The sequence below is a fragment of the Neolamprologus brichardi genome, chromosome 4 (genome assembly GCF_056152115.1).
Source record: "Neolamprologus brichardi isolate AB-2024 chromosome 4, ASM5615211v1, whole genome shotgun sequence".
NCBI classification, from domain to species: domain Eukaryota; kingdom Metazoa; phylum Chordata; class Actinopteri; order Cichliformes; family Cichlidae; genus Neolamprologus; species Neolamprologus brichardi.
In genome coordinates, this window is record NC_142107.1 from 8,476,258 (window position 1) to 8,502,510 (window position 26,253).

Below are 26,253 nucleotides of genomic sequence, written 5' to 3' on the forward strand. Positions count from 1 at the left end.
AGAGGAAGAGACAGTGAGGAGACAAGGGGAGAAGAGATAAGGAGTGCTGACAGATGTTCAACTCGACGCTTTTTGCCCCGCAGAGGAGAAAAGGAGGAATGGATCTGTCGTTATTTCTCCTCCTCCATCACTTCCTCTTCCCCCAAAACTCTGTTCCTCTCCTCCCCTCCTTGTTTTCCCCCTTGTAGAAAGCCCACGTTAAACAGAATTTGACTTCATTGCTTTGATCTTAAGGCACTGAAGCTTTTAGGCAACTTTAAATAGCACACAACAAAACAGCACAGAATGGATTTTCAGCACCTCGCAGACAGCGCTGCAGATTTCATGCCGGTGTGCTGGTTAACAAGTAACTTTTAAGTCAGATCTCAGGTGAGGGAGGATGAAGGAGGCGTCACAGTGACGCTAAAACACAAAACACGGCCTCAAATCCTCTCCTGTGCTTTAAATTAGAAAGATCATAGTTCTTTGGCCAATTAAGAAACACCTGTGACAATGATAGCCTCCACTGTCCTCATTACTGTTACTTACTACCTCATTTTGCTGTGCGTGATGGTGCGTTTGTGTGGATGGCAAAGGCGAGAGGAATAGAGGACAAAGCCCATTATCTGATATAGAGCAGCATCTCAAACACACACAGAATAATATGCACAAACACACGTTCACACTGACAAACTGCACGCATATTATATGTGCACCTGCAGCTGTCCGGCAGTCTGGCCCTAATGTGAATTGATTGTCTTCAGTCCCCCTGCCACTGCAAAAACCCAGACCACTGCATGATATGGTTTGGAGCACACACAAACAGTCACTGAAGCTACCAGGCTACGAGTAGATGCTCTCACATGCCAGCAAATACGATTGAGCGTTTGCTTTATCTGGCACGCGTATGAGTGTGAGCTCTCCCTGCCTCACACACAGGCAGCCGGAGGGAAACGTTTGTCATTTATCAGGGTGAAAGAATGACAGCAAGAGCTCTAATAGTAAATCATTGGCAGCATTATTGGACCTCCTCTCCCTCGCCTGTATGGATTTGTGTTGGGAAACTGGAGGAGACTGTAATAAATCAGCCAATAACACACAAGAGAGTGTGCACAAAAATCTTTCCACAATGCACGGAGGCTAAAGCTCTTTACTTTACTTTACACATGCACACACATATAAGAATTTATAATAAATGCGCTGATAAGCTGGGCCGCGATAGGAGCTTTTCTTATGTGGATCAGTCACTGTGTTAGTTCTGTTTTCTGTCCTCTGCAGTCCTCTGCTTTTATCTTACACGCAGACAGATGGGATATGAAAAGATGGATGAAACCGCCATGACACCACCCATTCTTTGTGTGCAGTCCCACTTTAAAGCCTTGACTTTAACAGTTTGGGGTTTTTTTCTTTTCCTTTTTTTTGGAGCCAAAAGTGACCATTTTTATAGATGAGAGGCTGCCGAGGGATCAGTGCTAACAAGTGCATTGCATGGATGATTTTGTACAGTTAGAGACACTTGTGTATTTGTTATATAAATAAATAAATTGGCATTATATTCATTGTTTGTGTGGGACATACATAAAGTTTGGGATGTGAAACTGCCTTTGTGAACAAGAGAGCTGCATGTGGACCCAAACCCAATTGAAACAACAGTGCATGTGCATTAATGGGCAGCTTTGTTTGTGAATTGGAGAGTAAAAGAAAAGACAAATGAGCTGTGGTCACAAGGGATATGAGATAAGACATGCAGAAATATGCAATTTCCATTCAATTGAACTAAATCTAATACTAAATTGAAAAGCAAAGCCTAAATCAAACAGCAAATTTGATTTGACATTTTAAATTTCTGCTTAACAGAACTATTTCAGGTCTTCGGTTGACGTCTCCTCTCTGCGATCTGTGCAGCGAGCCATAATCCAGTTTCTATTGTTCCATTCTTTCTTTGCTTCTTTCTCATTCATTTCCCTGCCTGTCTAAACTCCTGCCACTGTCATTGCTCTTGAACTTTAACTTTCCCTATAGTCTAAAAGCTGTTAACATGATGCTAATGCTAATATCTTGAGCCCTTTCACACTGCAAGGTGTTGTTAGCGTTAGCTTGTCGTGGTGTTGGCAAGGATTTAATACAGCAGGGAACTCAGGATGACTTAAGGACTGAAAGATGCACTCAATACAGTCTATACACAGCAATACTCTTGGCTGCCAGAGCTAATGCTGTTAAAACAGATTAAACTGATTGGGCCACTGATTCAGTGTAACCCACTGGCAGCCACTCTCTTAAGATGATTTCTGACAGGGGGCTCAGTATCCTCTTCATCATAGAATGAGAGAGACACAGTTGGAGACAGAAGTAAAGAAAGAGGTGGGGGTAGAAGAACATGGAGAATGAGAGCAAGAGAAAAAGGCAGAGAAGTGGATAAGAAGACGAGAGGAGGGGAAAAGGGGAGGGAGAGGATGCGGATTAAGACACTCAATTGGAAACTGGAAATTTAAAATTCCGAAAGGAAGAAGCTAGATTAAAGGAGAATCAAAGGCAATCTTTCATCCGTTCTTTAGATCAAAAAGTTAATTGCTGTGGAAACTAAAAACCGTAGTTGAGAGAAAAGCCGCCAGTTTCTGCAGAAAAAACAAGCATGTTTTAGCAGGATTGTTATTTTCTGCCATAACAAGAGAAAAATGGACAATGCATTTGAACCCCAAGTCTCTCCCAAGTTCTTCTTCTCTGATGTTTGACTTTTCTGACTCATTTCTTTGCTCCACTTCATCATCATTTGCACTGGGCAGAGATTGCTTGTAATTACTTGTGTGCCACAAGCAGCTGCAAACCATTTCATATGAAGTGAATTTATTTTGGGTGTCAGTCAGTTAGAAACATTTCATTCAATGCAGAACATAAAATAAGCAAATGAGACAACAGCCAAACAGAAGGCATCTGATTCGGCTCTGCTGTAATAATGCACTCTGTTCATCTTTACGCTTCGGTGATAATGCGATCTTTTCACTGCTTATTTGTACTGTGTATTTACACTGTTGTTGAATTAAAACGGCTACTTGTTAAACTTTATTCTGAGAGTTTTTATTTCTTACCTGAACTAATCTGTAAACACTGAACTATTTCTTTTAGATGGACCAAATAAAGTGCCACATTTGCACAGCATATGGTTATTAGGGGGGAATCTGCCCACCTTGCTGGTCTGTGATCCATAACAAATGTGTGGGCCATTCTGGCAATGCTGCAGAGTCAGGATAATGCTGCTGAAAGCAGAAGATGGTTTGACACCCATATGTCACTTACTACCTGAAATACCTTTAAGTGCCTGGTTGTGGCTGCAGGGGACAGCCCATTTCACTGCAGTAGTTGTGGATATTTTTACTCATTTCAAGGTAAAAAAAAAAAAAAAAAAAAAATGGAATCAAAAAATCAAAATACCCAATTTGGCACAAGCAGAGAGCACTGTATGTGAAAAATATCATACAACAGTGGTGTGACCTGCATAGGGATTGAGTCCCTTATATGAAGAACACACTGCTGTTTATGTCTTTATGCAGATTAACCTTTTCTATCTTTTACGTCCCTCAATGTCCCTCCTCAGCTAGCCAATAAGAGCAGGTGAGGCTCATTGGCAGTAGTGTTGTCAGATGGGCTGCAAACTACATTTAAGACTGAAATAAATTAAACAGCCACTTCTTTTATCCAGCTAGTCAAGTCAGTGCATTTAGATATGAACATGGGGTTCAGATGATCTGCTGAATTTAAAACTGGAAAAATAGGTTCTTCTGTACATGATGGTGTTTCTGATTTTGAGGCTTACAGCAGTTGTTCACATACTCTTCTTTCCCATCTTTGATCCACCATAAGCCAGTGAAGGATTGTACAATTTGATAGTGGATTTGGAGAACTTGGCTTGAGTGTTAGAGTTTACTTTTTTTTTTTTTTTGCTGAGGTTTGGTTATATTTTTCAATCTCCTAATAATTAAGTTAAAAAAAGTTTGCATTCAAATTCACCATACGATTGACGCAACGCTCTGATGTCTCAGTCACTGATGTTGCCAGATACTAACTGTAATTAAAGTCTAACAAACCAAAGAGTTTCATGATTTACTGAAATCCCTGCATGCATCCACATAACACAGTCACATGCAATGTGTTCTCTGCCTAGTTTACTTTCTTAGAATAAATAGATCTGTGTAATTTTGGGCACTGGCACATTATTTTTTCTTTGTCTTTTTTTTTTTGGCTGTGAAGTTGCATTTCTATAATGAAAATGGGCTTAAACTGCTGACCAAAAATATTGCCTTAATGGTGAAAGACTTAATTAATCACATTCAGACTGTGTCCTATTTTCTACAAATGTAGCTGAACTATTTCACAGGCACTTCTCTTGGCCATTGCAGAATATTCCAGACTTTTACCTTCAAAATCTCAAAATCTCCTGGATCGCTGTCAAGTTGTTTCATTGCCCATCTGTACTGTGAAGTGTTGTCCAGTCAACTTGCTGCATTTTGCTGAATCAGAGCAGCCAGTGAATCTCTGCACACTTCAGAACTCATCGGGCTTCTTCTCCTCTATTTCATATTGCCAGTAAACACCAGTGATCTAGTGGCGTTGAAAGCCACACATATCCATGCATTATGATGCCTCCACCTTGTTTTACAGATGATGTTCTGTGGTTCAAATTAAAAGCTATTCTGAGGGTTCTCCATAATTCTTTTCCCCACATAATTTTTCATACAGTTTGATCTTAGTTTAATTTCTCCATAGAATAACATTCCCTAACCGATTTGGCTGTGTTGGATAGTTTTTCTGGCAACGTCTAATCTGGCCTTCCGGTTCTTAGGGATGATAAATGACTTGCACCTTGAGTTGAACCCTGAGTATTTCTCTCGTGAAGCCTTCTCTGTATAGCAGATAATGAGAAGAAGAAATTTCCACACCTCTCTAGAACATTCTGTTGGTTCTTTACCATGGAAAGCATCTTAAAAGCATCCACTACTCTTGCTTGTGTATATCCAGCCCGTTACTCAGAATGCACCACACATTTTTCTGGCCACTTCTAATAATTTTGCAGGTTAAGGATGACCTGTTTCACTCGTTTTTAAACATGTGGGCTCATAGCAACAGCTTCCAAATGCAAATGCCACACCTGGAATCACTCTTAACCTGCCTAATTTAATAAGACAAAGTCAACTAATAGTTCACATCTGTCCATTAAATGGCTTTTGACCATACAATTACATTTAAGCACTTAAAAATAAGCCACTGCGTGTAAAACTGGTTGATACTCCTCAACGGTTGATGCAGTGTTTGTCTTCAACCCCTGAAATTAAAGCTGAGAGCCTGCACTTTAAGCCTGCACTTTAAATTTGTGTTGATATTGTGATAAAAAATGAAAAAAATATATATATCAGTGTCTAAAAGTATATGGACCTAACTATGAGTTTTTTCGGTTTCACCCTTAAAATCTTCCTGGATATTCTTTATTTCAATTTTATGACTTGCTGTAATGATCTCATGACATTGTTAGTCTGCTATGCTGTTTTTTGTGCACGAAAACAAAAGAAGATTTTTGGAAGAAGTGTTTTTTTTCTTCTATATCCACTTTTATATCCACAGCCACAGAGTTATCACCATACCTAACTTGTTTGGACCTATTTTGTAGTTCTGTGTACCCCATCTCTCGCTGTGTGACAGCTGGGAAAGGCTCGAGTTATCCACAAGTCAAAGAATTGGATAAGTCAAAGAAAATGGATGGATGGAAGGTGAAAGCATGGAGCCTAGCTGGTGTAAAATAAAACAATGGTTCAGAGAGGCAAAAATTATACTGAATGTTGATCTTAAACGGCAAGCCAGAGATTACTTTAAGCTGTCCTTTCAAGTTTGTCAAAACCAGTCAAGAGTGTGCAATAAAGTTGTTTGATCATACTCCAAAGTCCATTTGTGCTGACATATTTAAATGTTACAATGGTCCTAAAGTAGACATATTAGGGTTTACTTGGCGAGGTAAAAATGGAGAGTGGGAATTATGTTCCTCTCCATTATATGAGAGTCACATTTATCACATTTTAGAAGGCAATTTTATGGTGCTGTCAAAAAGCCAGCCATCATATTCACTGCTGGCTCCCCTGTCAGTGACTGGTTTATAAATATATTAGACTCTCTCATTGGCTATATTGACACAAAATAATGTGTTGTTTTGATCACTCAGCAATATGTGTCAAAGCTGGTTTGTCTCAGGTCACTGAATGAAGCGCAGCCTTAACTGAAGCGACAAGGAGTGTGTGTGTGTATGTGTGTGTTTGTGAGGGTGTGTGTATGGTTCTTGTGCAAGCCTAAGTTGTCTTCTCTAGGGATACTTGCCCTGCAGTGATTCTAATAGCATTAGCCACTGTCTGTGTTGCAATGGACCAATGGTGCATCATGTTTTACACAAACACACACACACACACACACACACACACACACACACACCTGGGACAGTACCGATCATCAGGGATCTGCCTCGTGTTTTCAATGCTCAATGTTCTCATTTTTCAGCCCAGTCAAACATGACTATGTGTACACTGTGTGTGTGTGTGTGTGTGTGTGTGTGTGTGTGTGTGTGTGTGTGTGTGTGTGTGTGTGTGTGTGTGTGTGTGTGTGTGTTCTCAGCTGATAATATTGTGTCACCTCACCATGACACAGTGAGAGAATTTAAGTTCAGTTGAAATGGGGTGCTTCTTTAAGTAAGTGTGACACTCAGGCTGCTGTCTGAGAGGGCTTTGTCGGACCCAGATTGGTTGCATACCCACAAATATATATATAGCACACATCACGCACAACTCGGCTGTATTTTTGGTTTTAAAAAAAAAAATCCACGGTAACTTTCCAATCCAGCCTTTATAACTTCTGAAACTCATAATGCAACATTACAGGGAGCCAATTTTTAATAACTTTCCCCTCTGGAAACTGAGGATTATGAGCCACAATGTGTCAGATATGCTATCAGTTCTTTTCCAGATCTCCTGATTTGGATTGTCTTCCACAGCAACACAGCTGGCACTAATCATTACACAGAGGGATGCAGTGCCTCACCTTTTACCCCCAAATGGCGCAATTATTGTTGCTGTTGTGTGAAAACATTCTTTTTCTTCAAAAATTGAAAATTCTGCAAATGTACTCAACAAATTTATGAGTTTACAAGTAGCGGAAGTAAAGATCTGAGCCGTAAGGAGAAGCTGTCAGTTTTCTGGGTTATCCTCACTTATGCCCACGAGTTGTAGGTGGTGACCGAAAGAAAAAGATTGTAGATACAAGGAGAGTCACCAGGATGTCTGAGTTCACCTGTAGAGACAGTGAGGAGCTTTATTTGTTCAGGAGGGCCCTAAAGGCTTGCAGCTCCTCTGTATCAAAAAAGCGACTTGAGATGTCTACGATGCATTTTGGACGACTCATAGGTGAAGTGTTTCGAGCGTGTCCATCCCGGAGGAGACCCTGAAGCAGACCCACGTCACGCAGGAGAAAGTATTTCTCTCAACTAGGTTGGTAACACCTCAGTATCCCCCCAAGACAGCCAGAGGCGGTGGCTGGGGAGAGGGAGATCTCAGCAGCACTGTTTAGACTGCTGTCCTCTGAAAGCAGGATGCAGATAAGCTACAGTATAGTAATCGATATATATTTTACATCTACTGCTGTCATACAAGCTAAAACACGTTCATCAAGTAACACTGAGCTGATTTCATGCAAAAATAACAATTTATAATTTTACAATATACTGCATTTCCATCTTTAGTCTTAGTGTTTTACACCTATAGTCCATTTCCTCTGGTCTGAATCAGTTGATGAGTTTGTAAACGTGTAGAAACTCATCATGGTTTGATTTATTTTCACCCTGAGAAAAATTCAAGTGAACTCCAAGCAAACTAAAGTGTGTTGCTACAAATCATGTGAGGATGTTCAGTCCAGTCATTGGCCAGATGTATCTGGGGCGGGAGCTGCAAAAGCAAATACAGGAAGAAGGTGCTGTGTTCTGCACTCCTGGAGAACACAGAGAATTTACAGTGATTTCACAGATTGCACATGTATAGTACCTTCCTGCATTGAGAATGCAAAGCATAAGTGGCTACGGGAGAGGTAGATGGTTAAGCTCAAGAGCCTTACTGAGGTCACATCCTCCAAAGGGTCTCTGTGTGATTACAGTGTTCACACTGGAAAAATGAACCAGGTTTCAATTTAAATGGACCGCAGGGGTGAAAACAGCCCAAGACCACTGTGTCCATTGTTAACCATTTGACTCTCCTAAACAATCACATATTTTCCCAAATCTAATGTCACTCCACAGCACGCACAGGTACCAACATACTTTTTGCTGGGCTTTTAATAGTGGTAAAAACTGCATGTATACTCTATTTGTCGTTCAGCAGCCATGCCTCCGGGGCTGCCTAGAAGGGGTATTGGCTAGTATAATATCCCTGTTGTGGTGCACAAATTCACAATGATGCTAATCGCAATTGTCGCTCTGTGTGTGTGTGTGTGTGTGTTTTAATTGAAAAACAGCTCTTTCATGTCACAGTTCAAGATGAGTCAGTTAATTTGGTGAACAGCTTCAAAGGCCTGGAGACGGGCAAAGGTCGCACAGCAGGATTCAAATGTCATATCGATGGATTTCAGTTGCAAAAAACAGGCTCGATTACTGGTTTACATATCGCGTATAAAAAATCCTTAACCAAAGATACCGTCCAAGTATAATGGAGAATTCAGACAACAAACTGTTGTTATTTTAAGCCTCAAATTCTTCATCTTCATCCATCTTTTTTGAGCTTATTCAGTGAGTCACTGAGAGTTTTAGACTTTACTTCCACGCCTGGGGTATTTTTTAATCTAAGCAAGAAATAAAAACACAACCTTTCACAGCTTTCTACATTCAAACTGGCCGTTTGAAATCACTGCACTGAAGAGTGTGTTGCCTAAATAATCCACAGTATGTTTTTGGGGTTTTTTTACTGTTATTTTCCATCCAGCCTCTTCCTGTGTCTGTCTCAGACTGTCGCAGTGAGTGTGTGTGGGAGGGGGAAAGCAAGTTTTTCCATGGCTCATCACAGCCTTTAGCTCATAGTGCGGCTAAATGGGTGACTGTATATCCGCTACCCCAATTAAGGGTGTTAATGTGCGAGAGCGTGTATGTTGAGAACGTGTGAATGTGTCTCTGCGTGGATGTGTCAGTGCGAAACATCAGTCAGGGCCTTGTGCGTGGTCTCTCTCTCTCAGCATCTCCGTCTCTCTCAGCATCTCCGTGTCACACACATTCATCAATCATCATCATTATGCACGAAAAAACACAACAACACAGAGGAAGCTTGCCCAGCATGGAGGGGTGTTTTGAAAGAGAGAATCACAGCAAATGAGTAGGAGTGATATTATGGTGCAGAGAAGTTAGATAAAACAATTTTGTGATTTTTTTTTTCACTGTCGTTACCACACACACACACACACACACACACGAACACTCTCCTTCCAACCGTTTCTGCAAAGCTGTCTCCTACTTAATTGTACTCGCCGGTAATAGCTGCAGGGTCTCCCTAAGAAGCTTTGTCATGGGAAATAAAACACAACAGAGTAAGAATAAACTTCCTTCCGCCACAGGAAGCAGCTGTTGCCATGGTAAAGCTTATTTAAAACAGACAAGTTACAGTCCGGTTAGAGAGACAGCATGTGCAGTAAACAGATACAGAGATATGCAAACATTCTGCGTGTGGTTGGTGACTTTTCCCTTTTTCACTTTCTCTACCTGGTTTAACATCTTCCGAGGATTATCTCCGGAGCTGTCAGATATACCGGCCCCTAAATCACCGCTGTCCTATTTTCTCTCCTTGTAATGAATAGCCCTTAATATCATTACCCTATAAAAACAAAGTCTTTTCTCCCACTGGCTCTTAATCCCTCTATAGGATTTAGGGCAAACAAACACATTTACTGATCCATGCATGCATGGAAATGACGGAAATCACGCCCACGTATACATGCTCGTAGTTATCTGCTCGTGCTTGTAGCTTGAACGTGAGGTAAATTTTGCCTTGGTGATACTACACGGAAACGTGATCATACATTTTTAAAGTGGCAATAAAACAAAAAACCTGCCCACACCACACAAACGTTTCTTCCTCTTGTTGCTTTTTAGTTTCTGTCACTTCCACCTCTTTGCTTTTATATCCGAAACCAGTTTAAAAACCTTTCAACAATGAGATCTTGTCCGTGTGTGTGTGTGTGTGAGAGAGAGAGAGAGAGAGGGAGAGACAGTGTGAGTGGGCATGTGTGAAAGACTGTGCATATGTCCAGCTCTGCACATGTCCAGCCTTCTCTTGGCTCCTTGCCTCTTGCTGGCTGCCTCCTTTGGCTGCCAGTTAAAAGCAAGAGCACTACCAAGTCCGGCATGTTATCATGCATTCACTTAGGCTCCGGCTGCTACCGGCCAATGGAGGAAGCCAAAAGAACAAAGTTTCTGTCATTCTGTCTTTCTTTGCGCTTTTTACTTCTAATATTATCCCTCCTTTGGCTTTGAATACCCAATCAAACACAAACACTTCCTAGCCAGAAGTAACTCACGACAGCAGCCAGCACTCCAGCCAGCCTCATGTATTATTGCGCAACGTGTAAAAACGCTTTAATATGCAGGCGTGTGTAGCATTGCACTGCTGTGTGCCTGTGTGTATGTTCTTTTTTGTGCACTATACCCACAGATAAATGTGATTTCCTTCACGAGTTAAGTGGTTGGTGGAGGAAAGGCATTTCCTCTCCCACAACGCTGTGATGGAGCTAAATGAATCGTCAGTGAATGCACAATGAATGTTGACACTGACTTACGCGTCGTTGTTGTATCCTGCCATGTGTGTGTTGGACAGCGAAGGGTGATTCTTATCATTAAGGAATCCATCGTCTTACGTTGACAAGTGAGTTTATGATAAGAGCATTTGGTTTCATTGGCGGCAGAGACAGCCGGAGAGTAACGGGCCTTTGGGGCTAAAACCATCATTAAATGTCTGTGAGTTGATACTATGATGTCTGTGGGAGAGTATGTGTACCCCCAGGACTCTCCTTTCAAGCTCTCTTCCTGAATTATTCAGTTAACATGTACAATATTAACAAGTTTAACATTTCATAATTTTACCATATCAAAGTCATTTTGCTCCTGTAATCCATGTGTCAATTTCCTCTGTGTTTCAGATCCCAGCTGGCTTGCCATGACGAGCGAGGAGTGTCCTGTGCCGCTGGGGAGCATTTCCTCAGCAGGGCCAGGGCAGAATGAGGAATACAGCTCGGCGCAGGCTGATGACATCATTGAGGAAATGGGCCCAGGTGACGATGTCAGTATCGGCAGTGACCTGAGCACTCTCGTGGTGCCCTTCCCAGAGCTAGCGCCCGTGGTCTTCTTCTGCCTCAAGCAGACCACCTGTCCTCGCAACTGGTGCATCCGTATGGTCTCCAGCCCATATCCTTTGGTTCACTGATGGGATGGATCAAGTTTGACCTTAAAGATAACCTGTAATCTTCATCGAGCTACATTTAATCATCAGTCATAGCCAAGTGCATTTGTAGTCATGCTTTTTTCTTTAAATCCTCCCCCATCTTACTTTACCTCATTTTTCACCCAGCTTTCAGTCTTTGTCAACCCTTCACCTTTTTCTATTTGCCTGTTCAGCTGCAGCATTTTTCTGCCTGTTCATCATCCCCCTTCAGCAGGGTCATAGTTTGAGTTCTTTGTGCTTTCTCAAGTCTCTCCTTCATGTTTGTTTGAGACATCATCATCCATCTTGACACTGACCTCTTTACCCCAACCCATCAACCCTCACTGCTTTATCTTGTGGATTTCGTCAGAATCGTCTCAAAGTAAGTGTGTTTGCACTGCTTTGTGTGTGTGTGTGTGTGTGTGTGTGTGTGTGTGTGTGTGTGTGTGTGTGTAGGTGGAATAGATTATAGTACAATTTACTGTCACCAGTCACAGTGCAAGACCTGCTGTTTTGCTCAGTTGAGTAGTGATGATTTATCATTGTCATGTGCAAGAAGCAGAGGAACCTTTATGGGGAAACATGCTTTTTCAGAACACCTTTTGCTCCCAGCTGTAAGCCAGCAGTATTATTTTAAAGATATTAATTACTTTAAATGTTTTATAGCACATTGTTGAGCACAAGGTAATCTGCTGACAAGCTAGTTTCCTTTACACTGTTTTTAATCATCTCTTGAGTGTTCCTCGCAAACGTAAACTAACACAACCAAATAATCTACATGTTGAGTCTATTTTCCACTGAGATATAATATTCAACTCCATTTTTCTTTATTAAACTATACTTTGATGGGACATGGGAAGGATGTTTGCCTGTGATGATTTTGGCTTCTTAAAGTTGACAGAGAGCTCCTGTTGGATGGATCCCTCTCTTTCACCTGGACTTTGCTTTATTTTGCTTGAATTATGTTTTTATATAATCCGAGTTTCCCCCCAGAACTTTAGCTTCTATCCACAATTACAATAAAAGGCTGAGTAGAATTTTAGAAATGATGTTTTCTGTACATTTATACATATATTTATGCCTTTTAACGTTTTTGAAAGTTGTTATTCAGACGAGTTTGATTTATTGAGATTTTTTGAATGACAGGATAGACATGACCCTGGCATACCGCAGTGACAAACGGATTTTCATTAATCATGAAATGTAGTCAGAATTTGAAGGAAAAGCCTGTTAAATGCCCTGTAATATTCAGTCTTCACTGCCCATGCATGTGCAGCAGGCTGGTGAGGGGGAACTAAAACCATACAGTAAAATGTCTGTATTACAGGCAAACAAATGTGCAGCCAGAAAATCAGAACGACAGAGGGAAAGTGTAAGCAGTCAGACAGACAAAACTGGACAGCGAGAATTTCTGTTTTGCCTGTCAGACTCTGTCTTTGATGTTCAAAGAAGAAGAAAAAATCAGAAGGATTTTACAGTGCTAGCTTGCTAATGCCTGTGCTCTGCTACACACAGTTGGCTCCAACACGGGGGTACAAACGCCGCCTGTGTATACACATGTACTGCAAAAACACACAACCAATTGCTGATTGTGTTGCTTGACACCTATAGTGGGTCAGACTGTAAGCATGTTAAAACAGTGTGTCTGGGAGAGCAGGTAATGGCTGTTATTGCTGTAGTTGAGGTGATTTTCTTCTGGCTGATTCAGCTTGAGGGACTAGAAGACGCATAAACACACACTTCAGTTGCCATGGTGGGTTACTTTTGCCTTTACTGCAACCAGGTTAGTAAGGATTAAAGCTTCCTAAAGAATATTTCTGAGTGAGTGGCCCTGTTTATGTGTGTGTGTGTTTGTGTGTGTGTGGGATGGCTATGCAAGCACAAGCCTAGTGCCTTTCTTGTGTAGGAATAAGAGGATGTGCATGTATCTGCAGTGTGTGTGGGACTTCAGCTGGAGCAGAAGTTTGATGTTTGGTGCACTGGAACAATGATTTGTACCCGTTCGAATGCGTGTATTGATCGCGCTGAAGTAGTCGGTGCTGTATATAGAGAGGTGTGTTGGATCGCCTGTGTCGACTACATATGAGCCCATTTTTGTTTGTTTCAAAGACATTGAAAAAATGCCACTGTGATAGGATTATAAGTTAAGCCCCATTTCACTTCATCAAACAGTGTTTTGCTTTTGCTCAGTGTAGTGTGTCTGAAGTAAATTTTGTCTTGATGTGAGTGAAGGGGGGGGCAATAAATGGTTGTTTCACCAACTCTGTGCCAATCAATAACTCCGTCCACCGCTCAGTAGCTGTGAGAGGCCTTTGGTGACACACACACACATGCACACACACTTACAGTACATTGTGCCGCACACATACAAACAGTGACGCTCTCCCACGCTCGCCTGCAGCAGAGTACCTGGAGCACCTCTCTATATTGCACACCACACACTTCCTCTCCCCCTGTGTTGCTCTTGATTGTTTTCAAAATCCTTTTACAAATCTTATCTCTTTCCCAATTTTCGAATATGTTAATGCTGACATTTGAAATGATTATGAGAGGAATTTAAATTTCTTACTATAAAGTTTAGCTGCCAGTTTTTCTCTCCTAATTTTCTCTTTTCTTTCGTGATCGCGGATCTCTCTCTCTTTCTCTCTGTCTTCCTCCCTCTTTGCTGATCTTCTTCCCTGTCACTGCTCTTACGCCACCTCTGCCATCACACCCCTCCACTTTGCTTCTCCACTCACTCCGCGTAACACGTATTTGCACAGCTACAGTATATGTGTTGTGTCCGTTCTCGCTGACTTGTACATTGTGTAACATCTGCCCTGCAGGCAATTTTTTTCCAGTTTCTGACTTGTATAATCAATTTGACATTTTTTTTCTTATTTTCAATAATAGGGCCTCTGCTGTGCTGTGTCGCTTTATACTGACTCAGAGATACATTCCTGCAGCTGTTATTTCGAGACTGATGGCATCCAAGCATTATACACTACCTCAGATGAACAACAACTCGTGACATATTACACCATATCATTATTTAGTTAACACAAATGCCAAAGCATTGTGTAAGAATACTAAGTGTACCCCATGATTTAGTAGCTAGAACCACTTTTATCACCAACAAGTTAAACTGATCATTTTCTATATGACTTCTAAGTTCTGTATGATGAGGTGGAGCAATTTTGCCCCGCTCTTCTTCATAGTGTTGCTTCAACTGACTGAGGTTTCATTTGTGAACAGCTCTTATCTCAGCATTTCAGTCGGGCCGAGGTCTGGGCTTTGATTTCGATCACTGCAGCACCTTGATTGTTTCTTTTTCAGCCATTCTGCCTTGCTTGGGATCATTGTCCTGTTAGCTTTAGATAGCAACTTCTTTAAAATCATTGCCGACCTCTTTCCTCCTTGGCTTTGTGCACACACACCGTAATGCTACTGACAAATTGCTGAAACTCTTTAATCGAATGCATTATATTAGAAGCACCTGGGTGTTACCTACACTTTTTATTCTCAGAGAAGAAGTAAGGCTTTACTTAGTTTTTCACAGGACTGCATAGGAACCTGAGACTCTACAGCCATGGGCTTTCATGCACTGACAGATACAAGCAGCGGCATATTGACCATCTAGGCAGCAGTCGTAGCTCCACTGCATTACATTTAAATTTGTGAAATTATCACCCTCTTCCTTCCTGAAGGAAAATCAATTTAACAGCAAAACCATCAGGAGTTATATGCTCAACACCTCACAGTGTTAAGCTCAGAACAAAAGGATGATAACGTCTATAAATCTAGCTGTGCCTAAATATATATTTAGATAACACTGCCTGTTTCAATTAAATTGCCATCTTGTTGCTTGAGCTTTTGTTTGACTTTGTCATGTTTGTAACTGTCTCCTTATGGATGTTGTCTGATATGTCTTCCCACTTTGACCTGCCTTCGATGGCTGCTGCGTGGATTTGGCTGCACTTCGTTTAGATTTTGTTTTAGCAGATTTTCACGGTTTACCATGTGAAACTTCAAGTGAGTCCTCTTTGATGATGAAACACCAAAGCACACACGAGGAAGACATTTTTAACCATACAATCAAACAGATCCGGAAAAGGTTGAGCAAACAGTCAGCAGCAGAAAGTGCAGCAAGATGTCAGAATGATGTGAAAAAGCAGAATTCACATGAGCAAATCTTTCACAGTCAGTGTAGAGTTTTATTATAATCTCCATCCAGTCTGCTGCACTGTGCCTTGGCTATATAGGAAGCATTACATGTCATCAGTAATTTATTCTGAAGATCAAGATGAGAACACGTCAGGACACTCATACCAATTATGCCAGAAATAGTGCAATTAACACCATTCAGTGTGTATATATATATTTATATATATGTGTGTGTGTGTGTGTGTGTGTGTGTGTGTGTGTGTGTGTGTGTGTGTGTGGTAAATATGTAACAATAGATATTTAATAGCACTCTTGCTCAATATAAATAATTTCTCCTGTTAAATTAATGACCTTTGCTTGTTTGAGTCTTCTAACTTGCAGTTATAATTGCAAACTGGGTATCACTGTTAACATTGTTTAGCACTAAGCGGTAAATGCAGACCAATTAATTGTAATGTACATAGTTTCAGAAAAGAAATGCCCTGTCCTGCCCTGGATGATGGTATGAGTTGCTTATAAGCAGCGTGTTGATTGGTACATAGATTTGGGCTTTTTTTCCTTTATTTATCCAAATATCGTTATAATTAGTTACAGTTCTAATTAGCGCTGTCTAACCATGCTCATTCGGGCACCTCTTGTCAGTCCTCTGAGACCTTCTATCAATAACTTGCTTTGGTTTCTCTCTCTGTTCCCGTTTCCTATCATTCTCTTCGCATTATCTCACCCTCTTTCTTTATCCTCTGATTGGCTCCTGTGGTGTTCAAGTCGAGTGACCGGCCTCTGTGGCCCGTGATCCTCTCTGCCCTGACAGCTTGTTATCTCCATGGTGACGGATGGCTGAGGCGTTGCCGTGCTTCGCTCTTAACTACAGCTGAGGATAGAGCACACACCTGGGACACATCACCTACTCTCTCTCACCTCACCTTCTCCCGTTTGCTCTCTTCGGTTCTCCCACTCTTTTTCTTCCTCTGAACTTTTTCTCTCCGTCCTTCCACTTTTCAATTGTTCTGTGTGGAGGAGCTGCTGCGGGGCCACACAGTAGATTTATGCCTTTTCTTTTGCAGTGACACTTCCTGTGAGGTGTGCCACTTGACGGATGGTTGTATGTGTAGACGCTGAACGCTCGTTCCACTTGTTTTGACAGATGTTTTATTAAAGAACATCAAGTCTGTCTTTAATTCACAGCGACACTCTGTCTTTCTTTTATCTTACGCTTGGTCTCCTGTCTGTTTTCTGTCACTTTTTCCTTTTTGCCTTCTCTTTTGTTACAACTCACAAATTCAACCGCTCTTTTACTTGGATGCATCGCCTTCCCTCTTGCTTAAGATGTTGTCGCTTCCCAGATTACCATTTGTGCCTTCATCTTGTGCAATAATGCAAGTATTTTGCTTATTTTAATGAGTCTCTGCTTCAAGTAGAGTATGAACTGTTGTCCTTTTACCTCGGGGAAAGTCTCCCTTTTTTAAATGAGGTGCAAACATTAATGAGACTAACCTCTCTTAAAATAAATACAACTTATTAGAATACTAATGCTTACGTTTCCAAAATAAATCCCAGTGCTAATGTTAACACACATACCAATACTAATTCTTATGATCCCCACTCTTACATCACTCTTTCACACTTCTTGCCTCCCCCCTCCTCCTTTTCTTTCTTGTCCCTCAGGTCTAGTCCAAACTCCATTAGTGCATGTGCTGTCTGAGAGAGAGATGAGAAGAACAGTGAAGAAGAGATGCAGGATTTAAAGTGACTCTAATGACTACTATAGTACCAAGCCTCAGTGCATACGCTCTCTTTGTGACCTATTTTAAATGCATTATTCTTTCATAGTAGTTAGCTTGCGCTGAACATTTGCATGGTGGGAGGTAGCTTAAAGTTCATGTTTTTTTTTTATGCTTAAAGATAAAGAGAAATGCTAAAACAGGACATGTGATGCTACATTGTGTAGATGACCGGTCAAATAACACCTTGCTTTCAGTAGATTGATCCCCGGCTCCTTCAGTCTACATGTTAAAGTGTCCTTGAGACCCCCCCCCCCCCCCCCCCCCCCAATGCATTCATGGTGTGCATGAATGAAACTTGTAGTATAAAGTCCTTTGAGTGTTCAATTTGAGTATAAAGGTGCCATTTAAGTAGCAGTCCACTTAGATTGTGTTACTACATCAGCTCTGTTTGTTTGGTCCATTCTCTTGCACTCTAAAGGATGCTTACTCTTCTGCAATGCATTTTTTTAATGCCTGAGGTCAACAATCAAAAGCAGCACATGGTGGAGGCAAGCGTCAGGGGTGATTTGAGACAGAACAATAGCAGAAAAAGAGTGAAAGTGAAGGTTTACAAGATGATAGTGAGTCCAGCTATGATGTAGTGTTTGGAGACGGAGGAGCTAACTAAAAGACAGTTGAGTGACCAGGATTAGAAATGAGTACGTCAGAGGGCTCAGATTGAGCCGTTTGGAGCCGAAATTAGAGAGGCAAGGCTGAGATGGTTTGGACATGTACAGAGGAGATATATAGGATATATTGTAAAGAGGATATTAAATATATATAACTAATATATGTGATGTAATGTAACAAAGCCTCTGCTTCAGTGTGTGACAACTCAGGGCACTTCTAGCCAGCTAGTTTACAGCTGTCTGCAGTCCATCATGGAAACAGTAAATCAGAAACCACTCTGCCAGTGGCTTATGCTTATTGACTATTAACATTTGAGAGGATTGCTATTTATAAAGAGTGATGTGTGAACCTCGTCCCCTGTTTAACAATGTCAGCCTAAGGTGTCCTCAACATGTGAATTTTCCTTCTGCATGACTTCTGAGTTCGGGCATTCATATGACGTTTCTCTAATCTTATTAGCCATTCAACACTCTTTACATCCATGCATTCATACACACACTCATTCTGTGATAGATATGCAGTGTACAGTACAGATGTACAATATCACACACTTTGTACTGCGCACTATTGTCCAAGAACTCACCGTAGTTATGTTGTTCAGGATATAAGTCCAACACGTGTTGTACAAAAATGCATTAGTGTCAGTGTGTGTGTGTGTGTGTGTGTTATTACAGTTCACTGTGTTGAATTATGGATTATGTGTACAGTGGTTTTTCAGCTGTAGCCATAATTGGGTTATGGGTTGGTGCAAAGTCACTTTCTTAAGAAGAGAATTACATTGAAATGGCTGGCTGACATTATCCACCTACTGCTTTGGCTCTCTGCTCTGCTATATGCTGTATATTAGAGCAATCCTTTAGACAGCAGTGCCTATTTGTCTGAACTCAGGAACAGCAGGGCAGATTGCTTTAGATAAACCACAGAGATAAATGTCAAAAAGGAAAAACCTATCACACACTCACAATCGCACACACATATGCACATATGCGTGGACAAATTTATTTTTCCCCTCATTTTGTTTTGCACCTGTCATCCTCACGCTCTCGCTGCCAAATTTTTTGACTTATCAAAGAATCATGTCTTTCTTTCTTTTTCTTTCTTTTATTTCCCCCGTCAGCTCAACTCAGAAGCATTGCTTTACACAAACTGGGACTTTTGAGAGAATTTAATAAGTCATTTAATGGCTCCATCACCACTAACTGCAGGGTACATTTTATCCAAGTGAGTGCTTTGTAGTTTGCTATTTCTCATCTATTATCCACAAAGTGCTACATAAATTGCATGACTCATTCTTCACTGCAGAGAGTCTGGCCTTGCTTACGACCTCAGTAAAAAATCTCCTCAGATTTGAACATTTCAAATGCAGGTTTTCTCAGAAATACAAGTCCACGATTGAGGGTTACAGTGAGCATGGGCGAGTAGCTTGACCAGGTGTGACTGAACAGCCCTTTTGCTGGCAGTCAGGGGAGAACCGGACACTTCAGTTCCATCTGCGACATGTGATAACAACATGTCTCTTGCATATAAGAGTTCAGTGTGAGTTCTGCTGCTTGTCTACACCCCCTGCCTCTGTTCAAGACGCAGAAGACAAGCTAAATGATGCAATGGAGTGCTTGTTCTGCTTGCCCATGTGTCACTCTACAGAGGACAGTAAATTTCTGAGGATAAAAGAATTAAATACCTGTCAAGCTCTTGTCATATTGTACAGCACTCTTTTTCCTCCAAAAAACTAAAAGAGTTCCCCACACCTTTTTCAGGGTAAGTTTATCTTTTCATAAAAGCACAGCTCCACAGCAGGGGCTACACTGGCTCGCCTACCAGATCTGTTGTGTATTAAAACAGATTCTAACCATTTAAAAAACAATCCATCCATTCTTATCCTTATCAAGGTTGCAGGGGTTCTGAAGCTTATCCCAGCTGTAATAGGACAAGAGGCAGGGTACACCCCGGACAGGTCGTCAGGCTAACACATAGAAACAGACAATGATTCGCACTCACATCTATGATTTAGAATCACAAACACGTAACTGCATGTGTTCGGACTGTGGGAGGAACCCCCACAAACATGGGGAGAACATGCAAACTCCATACAGAAAGACCTCGGCCAGATGGTAGCCTCAAACTCAGGCCCTTCCCACTGTTAGGAAACAGTGCTAACCACCACACCACCATGCTGCCCAAAACCCCCCAAAAAACAAAAACAACAGGAAACAATATGACTTGCACTGCACTGCATCTCAGTTTGCAGTGCAGTGTAAAACATGGCCCCTTTTCTTGTATCGATTTCAAATTTTTAAAAATTTTCAACATTGGGCTTTTTCAATGCTTTTCAAATCATTCAATTATACTTTCATTCATACAATGTCCACCCTTTTTTGGAAACTGGTTTCTACATAAAAAGAATAATATGACAGCAAAAACTAACCTTTGCTCGACATAGATGCTAATTTTCAATTCTCTGGGTACTCGCTCTGCTCAGCACGAACATCATAACATTAGGAAATGTTTTAAATGCTCGTGCACTGGATTTTCCCTCACATACATGATGTGGCCAAATAAAATGCTGGCGTGCACACACATTTAAAAAATTAAACATTCTGGAAAGCAAATTCAAATTGTCCTTAAAATGATGCTAGAATCTGTAATGTGAAAACAGATTAGTGATGAGTCAGTGCCATCTCAAGAGACCAAGATCAAGTCTTACAGTAAAGTGTGTTATAAGCAGTCTGACTTGTACTCTGCTTCTTCTTCTGTTTCTTCTTCTCCTTTGCAGCACAGGGGCAACTGCGTGTTGCATCATTCTTGAAATGGAAGAGTTTGAACAAAAACAACAAAAGCTTACATGTTATTAGTTTGTATATTAATGCTATGGTTATTACCAGAGGCAGCTGTAAAGGCAGCTACAGATAAGCAAAGCAATAAATATTCAACTCAAGATATTCTTGTCTTGCTACAGTGGGAGGAAAAAGTGCCAGCAGACTGAATTGCTAATAAATCAAATGTGACAGCTCATAGTCTGTCCTTACTTTGTAGAATCAACTTTGTCTTTTCAGAATAAATTCTGCTGTACTTCGCCTATGGCCAATGTTGTAAAAACAATGAGTGGCAAACTATTGTTGCATATTTAAGCAAGTTAGACCATAGAAAGAATTACAGTGTATGTAGTGTGTATGTGGAGGAAGACGCTAAATAAGTTGTGGTAGTTCACAAGCTGATGTACTAAACTTTTATAGACAGAACACTAAACTTCAGGAAATGATGCTACCTTGCTGCTCTGCCATTAACTTTAAAGGAGAGATACTCAGGTTGTCTCAAAGACCATAATGTTTTATAAAGGAGAACAAACCGCTATTATGTGTATGCTTCTAGTTCACTTTTATATGTTTGTGTAAAATGTGAAGATAGCATGACTCACTAAGGGGTGTTTATGAATATTCTGCTTTTTGATTGATCTGCAGTATGTTTCAGTATTGAACCGTTTGCCTGCTTGCTGTGCAGGCTTTGAGGTCTACCCTTTGGTAATGAATACTTATGAGCACATTAGCAGACCAAGAAGACTCATTATAATATCAAGGAGACCAGCAGATCACATGTCCTTTTTAGAGCCTTTGAGTAGAATATGTGTCTTTTTGTTGGAGCTATATGAGGTTTCCTGTAACTAATTCATGGATTACTACTATGCCAAGCTCAGATGAGTCCATCACAAGCTTACTTGTTGGAGGTTAAGTCGTGGAAAGCTTGCAGCATCCTTAAAACCTTGAGGTCTTTGAACCGAGTTTCCCCTAACTGGTGGTTCGCTGGGTGATTGACATTCAGTGCATCAGTGCTCACAAAACCAAGCATGTTGTGAGCATAAAGCAGAGATTCCCCTGGCTATCATGTGACGTGCTCTCATGGCAATTCGCAGTGGATGAATGACATCCAACTATCCACAAGACCACAATGGATGTGAAGATTTTGAGGTCTCTCATTTCCCCTGATAAAAAGAGGGCAGAGGGTTTTTGTTTTTTTTCAGCAAAAGCCGGCATTCACCTGGGAGAGATCAAAGAAAAGTTTCATAGGGTTGGCAGATGGTGGAATTTCATTTCTTCAAGAGACTCTGATATTAGAACACATCATTGCTTCCAGACGGCCTAATAGGTGGTGCAAATTCTAAGATGAACAAGTCAAGGGGGTCGATGTAATATAAGGCGTAAAAGAAGCTTATTGTGAAATTCCCTTGGTGCTCAACATCCTGCTTTCAGAAATCCTGCTCTTTTCGGTTAATTTGGTTGAGGCTGACAATATTTTTTACTGGGGAAAAGCCGCACTGGAGATGCAGGCAAAGACAGCTTCATTGTACATAAGTGCACCATTTTCTTGATTTTCTACCACATTAGAGCTGGCCATAAGCAGTGTAAATGCATACAGATTACTTCAAATGCATGTGTGCATGAAAAATGAAGAAGATACCAATGCTATGAGAAAGATTAAAAAGTAAGGACAAAGGGAGGGGAGAGAAAGATGAAGGTAATGGATGAGAAGGGGTAATTATTGTGTAGATTCAAAGGGAGGGATAGGAAGTTAGTCAGAGGCACAAAAGCGTGACACTGAGTGAAGGACAAGCCTGTAACTTCTCAAGAAGAGAGATAAAAGAGAAAGAGAAAAGATGGAGACCAAAGAGGATGATAGCCCTTAGAGAGGCGGACAAAGAGAGAAAGGGAAGGAGTGAGAAATTGCTAGTTAGCACTTTTCTTGAAAAAGCAGGGCATGAGAAGGAGATAGTGTGAAGGAGGAAAAGGGAGAGGAAGAGAAGAGGAGATAGTTAGCACAGTGGCAGAGTGAACTTTTGCCCAGTGCCTGTCAGTACAGAGGACGACAGAGATCGCCGGGTGTGTGTGCACACAACACGTGTGCTGTGTATATATATATATATATATATATATATATGTATGTGTGTGTCGTTCCTCCTCTTGACAGTGAGGAGGAACATGAAGTCTCTAATTGCTCTGGTGACTGCAGCCTCAGACATCTTCTGTGGTGAAAGGGGGAGAGACAGAGTTGGAAGGCGGGCAGAGTAACACTGAGATCAGGAGAAAAAGGTCTAAGTAACAGGAAGAGACACAGTTATTCTTTTCTGTCCCTAAACATCACTTGTTCTCCAAACCTAACAGGGATTGCTGCTATCTTAAAACCTGCCTATTTAGTTCATTTAAATCTATCTTGAAAAACACTTATTGATATTATATATATTATAAATATATATTGATATTTATCTGCCATTACATGCTGTAATTTTGTATTTTGCACAATCATGCCTGTATTGTAACAGTGTAACTACTCAAATACTTCATGGTTATACCAGTTCAAACTTTGAACGCATGAAGTGTAGTCAGTAATCTCCAATATTGTGTTTAAAGCAAAAATTGTGCCTGATTTGAATTTGGACGAGATCCTCTGAAAGGTTTACTCGTTTTTACCATTTGCAATGCATTCTGGGATGTCCTTCTATCTGTCAAAGTGACCACACTTCAATTTTATTTTGGAGAAGAAGCAGGTGGTTATGTTGGTTGCCTCCACTGGCACAGTAGCATCAAATTACCCCATTTGCTCCAGATTTTCCTTAGATGGCTCAGGGTGTTCCAGTGTGACTACATGTTGGCATACTTACCTGCCTTGTATGTCCTTTGAGGCAAGAAAACAGCTTAATTATGAGGCTATTCTTGCTTTGCCCCTCATCTTATTAGTTGATTGTCACAACACTTACTTCTGTTTACCAGTGAGTTTTAAAAAAGGAGTGTTCAAATTTGCAGCTCCCTCCTGCTCTCACTGAATGGTCTGAGGTGATTTTCAGCCGAAAGCACTTACTTCAGGCTGCAAATGTTTTGTTTTGTCTGGATATTACTACCTCTATTTATAGCCCAAGAAACTGATGTAGCCTGATGAGTTAGGCTACACTGATATTGGGTGGCTGTAGCTCAGGTGGCAGAGCAGGTCAGCCACTAATCAGAAGGTCGGTGGTTCAATCCCAGGCTGCCTCCTGGCTGCATGCCCAATATACCTTGGGCAAGATGCTAACCCCATATTTGCCTACTGGTGGTGGTCAGAGGGCCCGGTGGCGCCTGTGTCCGGCAGCCTCGCCTCTGTCAGTGCGCCCCAGGGCAGCTGTGGCTACAATGTAGCTTGCCATCGCCCGTGTGTGAATGGGTGAATGACTGAATGTAGTGTAAAGCGCTTTGGGGTCCTTAAGGTCCTTAAGCTATACAAATGCAGGCCATTTACCATATTGAAAAACATACATTTTTGCTCTTTTCATTTTTGATTGATTCCTGGCATAAAAATGTCGTTTTTCATTCTGATGTTAGGTGTTACATGACATGGATAAAAGCTAAAGATAACTAACACACTACTCATTACACCCACAGGAGCTGCTCAGTTATAGAAATCCAAGCCAGGAAGCTCCCAGTGCACAACTTTAGTGCTGATGTTAATGTGAGAGGAATAATGAAAACACTGGAAACTATGAGTCTCAGCAGGGCTACATCTCTTTTTTTTTTAACAGTTTCTCTTTATTGATTTTCATCTTATTTTACATACAGAACTAAAGAGGGCAAGGGAAACCAACATATTCACATATGTTCACATATTCCAAAATACACAACGGCTTGTTTTACTTACACATATTACATATTACACAGGTGCATGTTCCATTCAAACAAATTCGTAGCGGTCCCTCTGCATCACAGAGGTATCAGTCTCTAGTCTCTTGACGTATAACGATCCCATCATTCCCAAAGTCTCTCTCCTTTCTCCTTCTGTAGCTGCAGTGAGAGGGTAATCAGTTCCATATGATGAATTGTGTTAATAATGTCTATGACCAGCTTCCGTGTGGGGGGGCTTGTCTGCAACCAACACTTAGTAATTGCCTTTTTGCATGCAACCATAATTATTTTCAGTAAATATGAGTCTCTGTTATTTATATCCTCAGGGATATTCCCTAGGTACATGGTACTAAAGGAGAAGTCCAGTGTTACTTCCAGCACATCCATCACCATTTGTTTAATCTCCTCCCAAAAGGTCTTCAGTTTAGGGCATGACCAGAAGACATGGAAGCAACCTGCAGCGACCTCCCCGCACTCCCTCCAGCATGAAGCGCCTGAACCACTTATTTTGGATTTCTGCTTTGGTGTGATGAAGAATCTAATTAAATTCTTCCATCAGCAGGGCTACATCTCTAACATGGTCTGACACTTTGTTGATGTGGTTCAAAATCACCTCCATTTTCCAGTAATACCACTTACTGTTGATCTATATCTATAGAAAGAACTTTCACAAACTGATTTATTGCAGCACTGACATCCTATTACTGGTTTCTTCCTGCTGAAAGGGAGTTTTTCCTTCCTACTGTCAAGTTCTTGATCATAGGGGGTCATGTGGTTGTTGGATTTTATCTCTAATATTTTAGGGTCTTTGTAGTATGTTAGAGTTTAGCGTGCATTGAGGCAACAGTTGTTGTGATTTGGTGCTATTTAAATTAAACTGGACTGAACTGAACATGTACTGCAGTGAGACAATGCCTGGAAAGTCTTTATTAACTTCTAAAGACTTAACCTCGTCTTCATTTCCTCCACTTTTTCATGCAGGTTGATGTAGGACTTTTTTTTAAAGAGATTTCAGATTAGCAACATAAACTCACTTCATGCCCTGGTGAGCAGGTGATTGTATCTGAACACCTCAACCCAGTGGACAGATTATAAAGCCATAATGAACGCTTGCAACACTTGCCCCTGGCATTCCTCTAGCTTCTGTTCACTGACCCTTACTCTCTCCTGGGCGTTTTCCCTTTATTGCTCTGTCAGCGCTGGGAAAGAGGAGAAGCAAAGGGAAGGTAGAAAAATGGGTGCTGGTTAACAGTGAAAAAATGAACAAAAGAAAGTGCAACTATGGATATCAATGAGAGTTAACAGAAGGGGAGAAAGAGAGGAAAGTGTTAGTGACCAAAGGGGACCTGCTGAAATAAACTTGCTTCGTCACTGTCCCGCGCATACGTGCACACAAACACACGCAGCTCGCCCTGCTGTTTGTATTACGCTGATAGATGCACATAATCCAAGCTGTCAGATGTATATTTTACACATATATGGATCATACACAGCACAAATCCTTCACTGGGTATGGTGTGTGTGTGTCACTGTGTGGCATCTGTCAGGGTGGATACTAAAACCTTTCCTTTGGCCAATGATAAAAGCTCAGCTCTAGTGTGTCTGTGTGTGTCTGTGTGT

At 41.1% G+C, this 26,253-nt stretch overlaps 1 protein-coding gene across 4 annotated transcripts in view; it reads left to right on the plus strand.

Annotated features, from left to right (window-relative positions):
* The window catches only part of cacna1ia (calcium voltage-gated channel subunit alpha1 Ia), a 186,527-nt gene that overhangs the window by 36,920 nt on the left and 123,354 nt on the right, over positions 1-26,253 (plus strand). For all 4 annotated transcript variants that reach the window (XM_087839747.1, XM_087839749.1, XM_087839748.1 and 1 more), the window contains exon 2: positions 11,176-11,439. In XM_087839747.1, coding sequence (XP_087695873.1) covers positions 11,193-11,439 — 247 coding nt within the window. In that variant the 5' untranslated portion in view covers positions 11,176-11,192. The remainder of the gene's footprint in view (positions 1-11,175; positions 11,440-26,253) is intronic.